Source organism: Lepidochelys kempii, chromosome 2 (genome assembly GCF_965140265.1).
Source record: "Lepidochelys kempii isolate rLepKem1 chromosome 2, rLepKem1.hap2, whole genome shotgun sequence".
NCBI lineage: Eukaryota > Metazoa > Chordata > Testudines > Cheloniidae > Lepidochelys > Lepidochelys kempii.
Genome location: NC_133257.1, coordinates 61,283,495 through 61,299,094, shown reverse-complemented (window position 1 = coordinate 61,299,094; position 15,600 = coordinate 61,283,495). Strand labels below are relative to the sequence as shown.

The 15,600-nt window shown below is 39.6% G+C and overlaps 1 protein-coding gene across 4 annotated transcripts in view; it reads right to left on the bottom strand.

Moving 5' to 3' along the window:
- ARFGEF1 (ARF guanine nucleotide exchange factor 1) overlaps window positions 1-15,600 on the bottom strand; it is a 181,745-nt gene that overhangs the window by 90,508 nt on the left and 75,637 nt on the right. For 2 of the 4 annotated variants that reach the window (XM_073330931.1, XM_073330927.1), the window contains exons 3-5: window positions 13,205-13,361; window positions 11,823-11,969; window positions 1,593-1,772 (exon numbers count right to left, since the gene is read on the bottom strand). In XM_073330931.1, coding sequence (XP_073187032.1) covers window positions 1,593-1,772; window positions 11,823-11,969; window positions 13,205-13,361 — 484 coding nt within the window. Of the gene's footprint in view, window positions 1-1,592; window positions 1,773-7,066; window positions 7,542-11,287; window positions 11,561-11,822; window positions 11,970-13,204; window positions 13,362-15,600 lie in introns of those variants that run through there. The other 2 variants (XM_073330929.1, XM_073330930.1) reach the window with 2 other exon arrangements.

Genomic DNA, 15,600 nt, shown 5'->3' with positions numbered 1-15,600 from the left:
TGTGTAACCTTAATTTGGCCCCGTTGCACTTATTCATTATGATACAGTCATTAAATATGTGATCACACCTTTTTTTCCCCACAAGACCCCTGTCTAGTCAGTGCACACGATGGATGGTGCTCAATTAAAGAGCAGCTATTCAATATTTTGTTTTCTCCTTAATGCATGTTCAGTGCATGGTCCCCATGCCTTATTTATTGCACACTACTCAAACTCTGCTATGAAGACAAAATTAGTTTCTTCGTGGGCTTTTCTATAGCACTCCTCACTATAGTGTGAAAGCTTCTGAAATATTAATGAATTTGCTTTAACAACACCCCTATGAGGTGAGTTGGGATTATTAGCTCCCCATCTGTAAAATGGGGGTAAGGCACAGAAAGAATAAAGGTAAATGTGTCCACTACTTCTAGGTGCTCAACATGAGAAGGCTAGAGCTGATTTTTCAGAGTACTTTGCATTATACAGCATTTTATATGTTCAAAGCACAACTCCCACTGACTTCAACTGCAGATGTGAGTCCACTGCACTTTTTCAAATCAGACCCCAGGATTTCAAGTTAGGCATTCAAAAGGTCACAGTTAGCGAAAACCTAGGCAAATCATTTTTCATAACATCACATAGGAATTCTGTGGCAGAGGCAGGACAGAATCCAATTCCTCAGGGTGGCATTCAACTACCTAAACCAGGACGCCATATTTTATTTCTGCAACCCGTCTCATTCACTACACATTTTCCAAATTCTACAACAGAGTTAGGGTTCCTACAATAGTCTCCTTCGCTTACATAATCTTGATTCATTCATTCACTCAGAGCACACACTATTCTGTGCACTGAATGAGGGAGGCTCTCTGTGGAAAAAATGCTATGTGACCATGTTATTAAGGACCATCATAGGGCATGTGCACAAGGCAGGGGGAGGGTTAGACTGGCATTTCATAATCTCTGAAAGCTGGACTTTGCAACAGTAACATTCTTTTTACATAGGTTTCTGTGTGTGTAATTACCTAGCCTTTTAAAAAAACAAACTGAAAACACAAATGCTATCATGTGGAATCACACGGACACCCACATGGTTCATAAGCAGTGTTGAACCTTTTCATCCACATAGACCTCTGCCACTTGAGCTAATGGAGTAACTGATAGCAGTAGAAAGTTGTCATCCTCTGTGTAGGCTGACAGCTAGAGGAGGACGTGACACACTTTGCCAGTGGGTTTCATAGCTATTTGCTGACACCAGAGGAACGTTGTGATTCAAGGAGTCTTTGATTCCGTTCCAACTTCTGGAGGACAATGTGCTGTGGTACGTATTTCATGGCCTATGCGTCACTACACTGCAAAGCCCAAAATCCATTTCCAGTTTACCAAAGAGATGAGCAAAGTTTCTGCTTCAATTTTTTTAATTCATCAGCTAGTTCATATACCAAAATATCAAAAGAACAGACTGAATGATCAATACCATAAAAAAAAATTAAATATTTATTGAATGAAAAGTTACAAATGCCATGCAATCTTGTAGTATGAATAACTAAAGTCTATAACTAAAATGATCTTTTAGAAACTATTTTCTACATACAGAATATTAAGATACTCACTGCTTGGTTTTCCATTCGTGCAAATATAACATTCAGCATTTGTGTGAGAGTGGCCTTGGCGGTGGTCTGATTTATGAGATTTTTGCTTGCGAGATAGATATTGTAACATGTTCTTACAGCCTGCAGCACGGTTCCTTCATGAATTTCTATGTGTTGAGATGTTACTGCAGTGAGTAAAGCCTAAAAAAGAACATATTAAGTTAGAACTCTCTTCCTTCTTAAATGAAGCACTGAACTAGTTTAAAATATTTCATATGCACATTTCTATATACAGCGCAACCGGTACACAGCTTCAACTACATTTCTGATTTACTGATAAGTTTTTCTATGGTACTCATCAAGTCATATCCAAGTACCTCACATACATTAATCAAATTATCTTCATAAATACCCCTGTGATATAAAGAAGTATTCTTGTGATGATTCTACAAATGAAAAACTGAGGGACACAGATTTGCCGTAGGTCAAAAAGAAAGTCTGTGGCAGAACTGGGAATAAAAACCCTAGTTTGAGAGTCCAAGCCCACTGCACCAAACTACAACTATCATTCCACTCCACATCCACCTTACAGCTTTGCAAAACATATGCAACCTTTACTCAACAAGGGTAAGAGCCTTTGGTGATGAATTCAACAAGGTTTCTCAACAAAGCCTTTTAAGGAAACTAAGTAGCCATGGGATAAGAGGGAAGGTCCTCTTACGGATCAGTAACTGGTTGAAAGATAGGAAACAAAGGGGACATATAATTGGTCAGTTTTCACAGTGGAGGAAAGTGAGCAACAGGGTCCCCCAAGGATCTCTACTGGGCCCTGTGCTGTTCAACATATTCATTAATGATCTGGAAAAGGGGGTGGACAATGAAGTGGTAAAATTTGCAGAGAATACAAAATTATTCAAAATAGGTAAGTCCAGAGCAAACTGTGAGAAGTTACAGAGGGATCTCACAAAACTGGGTGACTGGGCAACAAAACGTAGAGTAGTGCCAAAGTAATACATATCAGAAAAATAATCTTAACTAAACATATATGATAATGGGTTCTAAATTCGCTGTTACCACCCAAGAAAAAGATCTTAGAGCCACCCTGGATACTTCCCTGGAAACTTTCACTCAGTGTGCAACAGTCAAAAAGGCTAACTGTATGTTAGTAACTATTAGAAGCAGTACAGAAAATATAATGCCACTATATAAAACCATAGAGCGCCCACACCTTGAATACTGTGTTCCGTTCTGGTCAATCCAGCTCAAAAAGGATACAACAGAACCAGAAAAGATTCAGAGAAGGGCAACAAAGATAAACAAGAGTATGGAACAGCTTCCATGTGAGGAGACACTAAAAGTATCAAGGCTGTTCAACCTAGAAAAGAGATGATTAAGGGTGGGAAGGATATGATAGAGGTCTATAAAATCATAAATGTTGTTCAAAAGTGAATAGAAGTGAATATTTACCCTTTCCCACAATACAAAAACCAGAGATCACTCAATGAAATTAATAGGCAGCAGGTTTAATAAAAACAGGAGGAAGAACTTTTTCACACAATGCACAACTAACCTGTGGAATTCATTACCATGGGATGTTGTGATGGCCAGAAGTATAACTGGGTTCAAAAAAGAAGTAGATAAGTCCAAGGAGGATATGTTCATCAATGGTTATTAGTCAAGAGGTCAGGGATGCAACCTCATGCTTTGGGGCAACCCTACACCTCTGACTACCAGAAGGTGGGAGTGGAAGAAAGAGGATGGATCCCTCCTTAACTGCCCTGTTTTGTACACTCCCCCTGAAGCTCTGTTATGGGCCTCTGCCAGACACAGAATACCGGGCAAGATGGACCATGGTATGACACATGACAGCTCTAATGTTATCTGCTTAACAGTGTATATCTACAAAATAATGTCCACCAAATAAAAGCAAAGTAACTTGGAGGGTGGGGGGCCTTCACACAAAAACTCAATTTTTTTACAATATAATTATTTCTAAATATATTACAAATATTCTCTTGTCTTCTTTGCGCCATTGACAATGCTCACCAAGCAGCTACACTAGACTTTCCCCAGATGCTTGTACAATTGTACCCTTATCTAAGAGTCTCAGGTAGAAATTGTACGGAGAGTTCTGCATACATAAAATTCTTTTCTACCATTCAGCTTCAGGACAGGCAAATTTACATTTGGTGGCATCTTTTCTTAAGTATACTAAATCACATATTTCAGAGTAACAGCTGTGTTAGTCTGTATTCGCAAAAAGAAAAGGAGTACTTGTGGCACCTTAGAGACTAACCAATTTATTTGAGCATGAGCTTGAGCTGTAGCTCACGAAAGCTCATGCTCAAATAAATCACATAGTTATTATACAAGTTAAAATTTTTGCAATTTACAAATACCTAGAAAATACATTAAGACCTACAACAGAAAAACAGTGAAAAAAAATACTTATTAGTGGCAACTTAAGAGAAAATATTAAAAATAGCGTTTTATATGTGCATAGCCTTTCTCCACCATAGTGTGAGCAAGAAGTAGAATTCTTCTGAAGGATTATTCTATTGATGGGGAAGCCGGTAAAATTGAGCAGTTACAAAATTTATACATTTAATATTTTTTATTTTATACATTAGATGTTATAAATAATTATTTTATTTGGGTTTTGCACTGGATCTTTTTACAAAGCAGGGTTCCTTTAATTAAACTACAACAGGAAACAGTCTCTCTCAACTTAATCTTTATTTGACAAAAAAAACTTCATAGGTTATATCTCACAAAACTGGGTGACTGGGCAACAACACGGTAGATGAAATTCAATGTTGATAAATGCAAAGTAATGCACATTGGAAAACATAATCCCAACTATACATATAAAGTGATGGGGGCTAAATTAGCTGTTACCACTCGAGAGAGATCTTGGAGTCATTGTGGATAGTTCTCTGAACACATCCACTCAATGTGCAGCGGCAGTCAAAAAGGCTAATAAAATGTTGGGAATCATTAAGAAAGGGATAGATAAGACGACATGATAGAGGTCTATAAAATCATAACTGGTATAGAGAAAGTAAATAAGGAAGTGTTATTTACTCTCTCATAACACAAGAACTAGGGGTTACCAAATGAAATTAAATAGGCAACAGGTTTAAAACAAACAAAAGGAAGTATTTCTGCACATAACACACAGTCAACCTGTGGAAATCTGCCAGAGAATGTTGTGAAGGCCAAGACTATAACAGAGTTCAAAAAAGAACTAGATAAATTCATGGTGGATAGGTCCTATTAGCCAGGATGGGCAGGGATGGTGTTCCTAGCCTCTGTTTGCCAGAAGCTGGGAATGGCTAACAAGGAGTGGATCACTTGATGATTACTTGTCCTGTTCTCTGGGGCATCTGGCATTGACCACTGTTGGAAGACAGGATACGGGGCTAGATGGACCTTTGGTCTGACCCAGTATGGCCGTTCTTATGTTCTTCTATACGACTACATAAAAAGGAACAATTCAAATATTCAAAGAAAAAAAAAGGTTAAAGAGAAAGTTATTCTAGAAGTAACAATACACATTAAAACTACAATAACCAACTTTTTATCCCATCAGGATTCTTTTGCTCAAGATAGTCTTTTAAGAGAAGAAAAAAATTAAAGCAAAAAATGTGTCTTTGGAAAATATACAACAGTGATCATCAGACAGCAAGTGTTTTTAAGGTGACCATAAGAAGTAACTGAGGTCCAAAAGCAGTAAGAGGTGTATGATATCACAAAGCTAATTTCTTAATATACAATAAAAGAAACCTTATATTAACTTACAGTACATTTTTATTATACTAAAGAAGTGTAAAAGCTTTCAATACAGGTAATTTTGGATGCTGTAAGATGTGATACACACAAATGCTTAAGCCTTATATTGTGCAACTTTTTTTTTTTTTACGGTGCCTTTAAATGCGAAGGAATTCAGAGCTTTGAATAGGCATTCTTTGCTGTTTAGTTTTATATCTAAAGAAATAAACATTAAATAAAACTACGTAGTGGCCTAATGTTTGAATCAATTAAAACTTCTTTAAACTAGATAAAAATAACAGTTGTACTCTTGACTATGTCTCCTTTCCCATGAGAATCAGGATACTAGAGGGAGACTGAATTCAAGTAGTCATCTAAAAACAAAACCTGGGGAAGGGGTGCCTGATTTGAGGATCTGCTCAAATGGTTCCATAAAGGCCTGTCCCCTAGCTAAGGAAGGTTTTCTCCCCCACTCAGAGGTCAAAGAGAGGTTTTAAGGTAATTTCAGTCCTCTCCCTGAAGCCAGGTATTTATCTAGTCTTTAAAAGACGAAGCCTAAGAAGTAGTTATGAACTCAGTTATTAGAGATCAACAACTTAGGCTACGATGAATGGTTCAAAAATTGAAATTGAATAAAATTTTCTAGACTGAAAAGCTATAGAAGTGCCACCGAAGTGGAAAAAAACCCTCTTCAGATATCTGTCAAAGAGAGGCATAATCTGTCCAAGATAAGGCTTCACAATGTATCTGGTTTTGATTTTGTCTCCATTCCTGGAGGTGCTGTTTTTCATCATTACTTTTTGATGAGAAGGACTTGTACTATTCTTGATCAAATGACGAATTCTATCCTGCACTCCCTTATATTTTGGGCACTCGAGTTCAGTGTCTGTCTCGATCTATTCTCTACAACACTGGTCATACAACCGCCCCTTTGTGTGTCAATTTCCATTTCTAGTTTGTAGTCAGATTCAGGTAAGTGAACTACTGAATTTCTTATTTAAGTTTGATTTTTTTTTTTAATTAGACCTGTATACAGCAATTTTTCTTTATAACCTTCAGGTTTCAGATGCAGAACACACAACAGCCTGTGAGAGGGATGATCAAACAGCTCCACGTAGGCTATTTAGGTTTTAACCAGGATCACACCAGAGTTTCAAAACCTTCTTCACCGGGCCCATCGCCTCAGGATACACACAGCTTCTTTGCCTTGCTTCAAATCATTAGGTGGATATACCACTCTGCTCCTTAGCTTCAGATGTGAAAATCACTTGAGTAACAGGCCAGAGGAGAGGCAGTAAAACAGTCTCGTTGATTGACAGCAACTCTTACACTCAACTCCGCTGGGATCAACAGGAGAGTATCTCTTACAGAGACTTCTTCAGATTTTCTGAGATATGTTGGTGACACGTAGGGGAATCTTCAGGTATCAATTCTTATGTTTCAGATTCTCATATTCAGTTATGAACTCCATATAGTTTTCCCTTACTTGGGGCAATTTTAGATTTAGTAAGAAAACTGCATGTTTACCACTGAACCAGTTTTAATCCAAATGAAAAATTAACATTCGATAATTAAATGTTCTGTTGTACGTTTGTAGAACTTGCATTCTCTTTTTAAACTGAATGATCCACAAAAGGACATAATGCTTACGTTACAATGAAGCAAACAGGGACAGGAGAAACAAGTTACAAAAATGCACAAAGAAGTGTTACATAAGTACTTACCGTTTTACAATGGCAATTTCCAACCTTTAGTTTAAAAACATAAGAAGATCTGTTTGTGCTTAGCAGATTTGGCTTAATGGTCTTTAAAAGAAAAAAAAACACAGTTGAGGGTGGTTCTGAACTGAACCTTTACAGGGCAAGTCATACTTTCTTCTCAGTGAAGCCTGACTGCACAAAACACCCCAGCATTGGTGGGTTAATGCCAGACTTTGTAGTCTTCATTTGACCAGTAGAAGAGGTCTTTTCCTCTATGAGAAGTATTATATTTCCATTGTTTAATTGTCTGGGAGTATTTTCTGCCACAGGAAGACAAGACATACAACATAAGTAGTCCCAACCCGTATTTCTGGCACACTGGTCTTGGGAACACAATCTGGTTTACTGTGAGAACAACTAAGAGGTTATCTGTTTACAGCACAATGAAGAAAGCATAGAAAGAATCTTTACTAAAGATTCAGTTAGCTAATCGGCACATTTATCTTTAGAGAAGACAATAATTAGCTAGCCACAGACCAACTTCTGGAAGAAACTTAAGGTCACAAGAACAAAAATTTAGCCCATACATAAAGTATATTGATAACATTTAGTTGATCATCAGATTGATGGCATATTTTACTTTATTATTGCATTTTATGCTTACAATCATGTCTTCCAAGCCATGTTATCCTTAGGGCAAATGGGAAAACATTGAAAAATCTAGAAATGATAAAAAGGAGGCTAACTGAAGCTAGATACTCAGTTTTTAAAGAGCTACACTTATTTAAATGTAGAAGCCATTGCAATAATGAAACAAAGCTTTTATCCTCAATGTTCTTTCTATTCAGGAAAGAAGGATTTAATCATGGACACCATATCCTAGGTTCTGTCACCAGAATTCAGGACAAAACATAATTAGTCATCTACAGAGCAGACTTCTTTCTTGATTCAATTCTGAATGTTACATTTTTTTCTAATCTGAGTAACTTTTCAATAATCAGCAAGCTGTCCTATTGTCTTCACAAGTGAACCTAACCAGTTCATCAGATTTCCTAGCCTCAGTCTCCCCTCATAGATGTGAAGGATTGTTCTTTTCAGATAACTGGCTGTCATGTCTCTGGGTATGTAACAGTTTCTCTTGTAAAATGGATTTAACAACCGTATAAAATCCTAGTTTGATTCTGATATCTAATTTTCAGTTGTGAAATTAAATTACGTGTATTGTATTAAAGCCCCCCAATATAACATACACAAAATACATCTACTTAGTTTTAACTGGGGGCCTTCCACATCCCCAACTCTCAAAACTAAACCCACTATGAAAAGTCATCTCCCCCTAAACTGTGATATCAGATATCACAAACTAAGCAGTGTCAGCCAGTCACTAACTTGGAAGGAAAACCTCCAGAGAAAACCATATTCAAGGTTTTCAGAAAAGTATCTAATGCTAAGTTCCAGAGGCAATGTTTAGACATCTAATTAAGTACTGTAATATTCAAAAGTACTGAGCACCCAGCAGTTTCTTTTCAAGTCAACGGGAGCTGCTGGGTTCTCAATACTTTTGAAAATCAGGCCACTAATGGCTTATCTACCCAAACAAACACTTAGCTTGCAGCAAGCTAGAGTGGAAAGTACCCTGCACTAGTCTGCTGTGCATTAAATGTATCTGTGCATTCTGCTGCCACGCACTAAAACTTCCATGTAGCACTTTGATCTATCCCTCTTTGAAATGGGGTAGATCAAAGTGCATTATGGAACATTTAGTGTACAGCAGCAGGGTCCACACAGACATGTAGTATGCAGTAGACTAGTGAGAGGTACATTTACACTCCACATGTCACAAACTAAGTGTTCATACAGATAAGTCCTTAAGTGATGTGGCAAATGCGCAACTGAGGCACTCCACCCTCTCCTAGCACTGAATTCAGTGTCACAGAATGACAGTGGAAAGCATTGTGCTGAAGTTTTATTGCTGTCCCTTCAGTTTTTCCCAATCATTCCATCTTTTTTCTAGCTCTCAAAATTGTTTTTCAATTAAAAACAAATATGAACCGCTCTGTTTTATTTTCACTCTATTATGAATGAAACCATGAAGAGTATTTTACTTTGAATCAGTCTCAAAATTTAACATATATTGACAGTAAATATTTGCTTCTGCCTTCCTCCTCCTACAGACACTAACCATGAAGACCACAAGCTTGCACAGAAGTCATTGCATACATAGCAGATTTCCTTTGCAGCAGTCTTATCACCCAATAGATTGCTTAGATGCCTAATTCACTCAAATTAGGAAGTTGTTTCATTTTAACCTTTCAGCTTATCGCTGATAACAGAAAGGGCTCTTGAAAAGTAAAAGTAAATTCTCCTAGCCATGCGCTAACAGATAAGGCTATGGGAATTTGTGGCTATGAAAGAGCCAAACGCACTCAGCACACAAATATCAGACCCACCCTAAAAAGAAAAGAGAAAAAGCAAGGACATCTGCTTATGGGGCTATCTTTCTTACCCCTCCAATTTTCTTCTACAGAAATTGATACAGTTCAACTTTTTTGTTATGGATAATAGATATTATATATGGAAAATTACATTAAAGTGTGAATAGAACTTCAGATTTCAAAGATGAAAACATTACAGAGGGCAAGCCATGAATGCAACCTTAGCCCTAGTACAGTGAGGCTGAAGACAAGGCAACTGATACACACATGCTGAGGGAGCCAGAAGGAAAACAGATTCAGAGCAGAGGGCCTTCACACTATCATAAAAGGAAGGTCAACAGGTTCCAATTACTGAAAAATTAATTAATTGCCCAGACATGTCCCTTCAGCACAACCCCAACTGCTTCCCCTGCACAGGCTCTGTTCGGCAGCAGAAGCAGACAGGGCTCTGAGCCCCAAGGCTACATTGAAGAGGGAACTCTGTCCAGCAGGAGGATGAGCATTCTGAGGTACAGCCTTCCACTCCTTGCTCACAGAGTTCCCACAAGCCTCCCACTAGAGGAAGATAACTGCCAGTTGGTGGCTTTTGCAGGTATAGATTGTGGGGGAGCAAGGCAGGCAGGGAATATGTTCCCAGCAGCTGAGACTGCCCACTGAGACAACCCCAGGGGTGAAAATAAGTTAGAGGACTTACCAGTATGCCAGAGTTCTGAGCAGGGGGCGTGGCCTCAACCGGAAGAGGTGTGGCCTTAAATCCCCGGGCCCTTTAAATCTTGATTTAAAGGGCCAGGGCTCCAGCTGCGGTAGTGGCCGCTGGGAGCCTGGGGCTCTTTAAATCACCCCCGAGCTACCAGCGGCAGAGGTGGCTGGGAACCCCAGGGCTCGGGGGCGATTTAAAGGGCCAAGGGCTCCAGCTGTCGCTACTGCAGCGGAGCCCCAGGTCCTTTAAATCACTGAGGACCGCTACCCCGGGGCTCTGGGCTCTGGCAGAGCTTTAAAGGGCCTGGGGCTCCACTGTGGTAGCAGCTGCAGGAGCCCCAGAGCCCTTTAAATCCCCGCCTGAGCCCTGCTGCCCGAGCCCTGGGGTAGTGGCGGCCAGGCTCCCTCGGGGATTTAAAGGGCCCTAGAGCTCCAGCTGCTGCTACTGCCCCGGCCCTTTAAACCCACTCCGGAGCCCCGCCGCCTCTACCCCAGGGCTTCAGCAGCAGGGCTCCAGTGGGGATTTAAAGGCTCGGGGCGGTAGCAGCGGCTGGAGCTCTGGGGTCCTTTAAATCCCCGCCATTTCCACCCCCACCCCTACCTTAGGGGTCGGGCAGCAGGGCGCAAGCGGGGATTTAAAGAGCCCTGGGGGGGGGGGGGGGATAGTGGCGGCTGGAGCTCCTGAGCCCTTTAAATCCCCACCTGAGCCCTGCTGCCCGAGCCCTGGGGTAGCGGTGGCGGGGATTTAAAGGGCCGGGGCAGTAGCAGAGGCTGGCACTCCGGGACCCTTTAAATCCCCGCCAGAGCCCCGCCGCTGCTGCCCCAGGGCTTTAAATTGCACTCTGGGAAAGCCGGTCCTGGTACGGTGCACTGGCTCTTACCGGTACGCCGTACTGGGGCATAATGGCTTACTTTCACCTCTGGACAACCCACACAGACCCCTTCTGACCCCAGCCCTTCAATGTGTCTCTGTCTTTGGACACTCTGATAACCCTGTTGGGGAAAACATCCCAAAGTTTGGGAACCTCTGCTTTTGACAGCACATGAAAAATACAGTTCCAAACAAAACAATGAAACACCTACATGCCCTTCCCTGTCTCAATTTCCTCACCCCTCTGGAGCGGTTCTTTGGGCTTAGGTCAGAATTCTCTGGGATGTCCAAGACCCTCCCATCTTCTCCTCCTGCATACCCTTCTTTTTGGCTTCTGGTCTCTTCTCCTTCTCTAAAATGGCTAGTGAGAATCCTCCTTTTAGAAAGTTGATGTCCCCTCTGTCATGTGGCCCCCGATCAACCTCATCAGCTGCTTAAAGTCCCACCTCCAGCAATTCCTTCATCCAACTAGAGCTCTGTTGATGGGCTGTGAATTAAATTCCATCCAGTTGCCTGTAGACAAGGCTTCATGTCATAATCATGACTCCATAGGCAGTGAGAGAGAAAAAGGATAACAGACATGTACTATCAGTATGCTAAGAATGGAAAGTAATACCTTATGAAACAGGGCTGGAGTGGGAGATGAAGAAAGCACTAAAATAAAAACTGAAATTGTGTTTCCAAATAAATGCTATGCTTTGAATCCTCAAGGACATGCATATTTTCTTGCTGTCATTACTATAATCATTTGAAACTGCATTTGGTCAGCAATTACCTTTATTATTTGTAGCTGAACCCCTTCATCTGTTTGAGGACCTTGAAAACAGCCACATATTGTCTCAATAATTCTATCGATTAATTTTTTGCCTGGAGCTGTACTGTCTGGAGCATTTCCAGTCAAGTGCCCATATGCTATAAGTTTCTGGAGGGAAAAAGAAAGGGAAATGCTAAATAAATGAATTTTAAAACCAACCTTGCAATTCAATATGTAGATTCACATTTATAACGCAAATGAAGTCAGGATAATTACAACAGTGCAGTGTATCCCAAATCACAGTAAATTTCAAGCACAGAAAATCCTTCAAAAGCATTTATGTTCTTATCCAGCAACTGCAACAACACTCAGTATGAAGTTTATCAATTTAGCTTACCTAAAACATTACAATTTACAGTCTATAAACATTTACTCAAAATAAAAACTGTCTCAACAATTTTAACTGGATTCTGAGACCGACTCAAAAATTCTACAGATATTCACATTACATTTTTACCTATTGCATCTGTACTATACAATGTTATAATACACCCAACAGAAAGCAAGTTTACAGAATGCCTTTCAAGGCTGGCAAACATAAAATTGGAACCACTAGGTGTGTTTTGGTTTGCAAGTATTCAATAGTCTTTGCATGCCTGCTTCAAACCTTGTGAAAAGGAAGAGTATTCTAAAATAACAGAATTCTGTTCTCTGGAGCATTCCAGCCATGACAATACTTGTAAGTCTCAATAACCTCCCTACTCATAATAGAGAGAACAGACAGGTAGCATAGTGAGACTGTATGCCAGATATGTATGTGCCTATGAATACAAATATATGCACTGGGTTCATTGTTCTCAGGCCATCCAGGGGAAGATAGACAGAATTTTTGGTAGACATCTTAAGCTTTTTTTCAGAACAACATTACAGGACCAAGATGGAAAGATTAATCTTCTTTACATGGGAAACCCACGTCATGGGCTCAAACTAGAGTATTTGTGAACCTTAAATTTTGACTATTTTACTGCAATTATGAAAAATATAAAATAAGTTTCACAGTAATATACCTGTTCTGGTAGCAGATGTTTAGAGAGTTGTTTTCTATACATGCACATTAATACAAAAGATTGAGGTTTGGGACAAATTACATTATATATAAATTAGTATACAATTAACTAGTTGTAGTTAATATAAAGTATATATATAGCTAGATATATTTTCTTCCTTTGTTCTTCAAAACTAGGGTACACTTGTCTGAAAAAAATCATACATTTTGGTTAGTATGTCCCATACAGTAGCTGAAAAAAAGACATTCTTCCTTAGTTACATTTACCCATCTCCTTCCCTCCAAACCAAACAAGATTTTCTTTCAGACAGTGAATAAAGCTCAGTTGTATACAGACCTGTAAACAATCTAGAGATGTACTAACAATCCTGGGGCACTTAGACTGGCATGCCAATTCGAATGGTAAGAAGTACTTGTCGGCTTCAATAAAGCTTGTCTTCGATTTCACTGGTGGAAGTGTGCTTGAACCAGGCTTTGCTTCTCCATGAGGGGGACTAAACAGAATAGTCTGATCATTACAATGTTACAAGTATCTACACTTAAGAAATCCTTCCATCATAATACTAGTTTTTCCCCTCATTTTTTTCACTTGTTCTTAACCTCAAGAAGGGAAATGATACATTGAAAACTGATTTTTATTAACTCAAACTATCAGAACAAAATGCAAGAGGATGGTAACTTGCAATAAGTAAAGACAAAATCTGTAAAAACAGATTCTCAGTATGAATATAAACTTTGGTTCTACCTGAAAGATTCCTTTACTTAGGTCAGACAGGTTCCATTGATTCCAACAGTGGATCTTCAGGTGCTCTTGCTGATTAGGAGACAGGCAAACTTATTTTCTTTGAACACAGGTGTAACCTACACATCTCCTGGGTGTGGTGTTCAGCCCCCTCTAGTGGCACTGAGACCACTTAGAAATTAATGAGTCTGCTCTACACCCTTAGCTAAGGGCCATATGGATTTTAGCTCATGCAGTAGAGGCTCACGCATTTAGCTCCAGAAGTCCCAGGTTCGATCCTGCCCGCTGACTACTGGGGTCTGTCACACAGGCACAGCCCCTCCCACTGAAAAGTCTGCACAACAGAACTTTCAGAGCTGTGAAATACTCCTTAGAATTATCTAGATAAGAACTTTGCTACTATAGAGTAAATCGTAACTCAGACAACATGGCTTATTGCAAAGCATGGAGACTAATGACTAGAACATCATGCTTTAAGATCCCTCATATCCTTTTGGCAATGTAAGCATTTGAAAGGTGAACCAAATCTGTGGACTTCCCTGACCTAACAAAATATGCAGATGAGAACAAAAATGATTCTATTCTCTTCCTCAGGCAGGTCCACAGACTATAAGAGTAGGAGTACTTGTGGCACCTTAGAGACTAACAAATTTATTTGAGCATAAGCTTTCGTGAGCTACAGCTCACTTCATTGGATGCATTCAGTGGAAAATACAGTGGGGAGATTTATATACACAGAGAACATGAAACAATGGGTGTTACCATACACACTGTAACAAGAGTGATCAGGTAAGGTGAGTTATTACCAGTAGGAGAGCACGGGCGGAAAAACCTTTTGTAGTGATAATCAAGGTGGGCCATTTCCAGCAGTTGACAAGAACGTCTGAGGAACAGTGGAGGGGGGAATAAACATGGGAAAATAGTTTTACTTTGTGTAATGACACATCCACTCCCAGTCTTTATTCTAGCCTAAGTTAATTGTATCCAGTTCCAGGTCAGCAGTCTCTCGTTGGAGTCTGTTTCTGTAGTTTTTTTTTTGTTGAAGAATTGCCACTTTTAGGTCTGTAATCAGGTGACCAAAGAGATTGAAGTTTTCTCCGACTGGTTTTTGAATGTTATAATTCTTGACGTCTCGGTACTGTGGAAGCACTCCGCCGAGTTACTGCACTTAATGCACTTAGAGCATTTTCTGTGGGGACACACACTCGAATATATAAAACCGATTTCTAAAAAAAACGACTTCTATAAATTCGACCTAATTCCGTAGCGTAGACATACCCTTAGGCTTGAATAAAGACTGGGAGTGGATGTGTCATTACACAAAGTAAAACTATTTTCCCATGTTTATTCCCCCCTCCACTGTTCCTCAGACGTTCTTGTCAACTGCTGGAAATGCCCCACCTTGATTATCACTACAAAAGGTTTTTTCGCCCGTGCTCTCCTACTGGTAATAACTCACCTTACCTGATCACTCTTGTTACAGTGTGTATGGTAACACCCATTGTTTCATGTTCTCTGTGTAAATAAATCTCCCCACTGTATTTTCCACTGAATGCATCCGATGAAGTGAGCTGTAGCTCACAAAAGCTTATGCTCAAATAAATTTGTTAGTCTCTAAGGTGCCACAAGTACTCCTTTTCTTTTTGCGGATACAGACTAACATGGCTACTACTCTGAAACCAGACTATAAGAGTGGGATTCTTGCAGTAGTATCCACTTGAACATCCTTTGAACGGATTACAATAATTATATACAATTTCTTATAAAAACTGCAATTTTTGAACTATTATTTCATGTAGCACCTTCTTTTGAAGATGTCCACTAATATTTATATCTAGTATTTAGTGAAAGTGGAACATTAAGACCAGCCAGTTCTGCTGCATATCTCTTCATACAGAGTAAGGAGGATTTTCTAAATCTTTTGGTGTGTGCATATATCTGGGTTACATCTTCTCCTTAAGGTGACTTGGTGAGGGGCAAAAAGGAAGTGA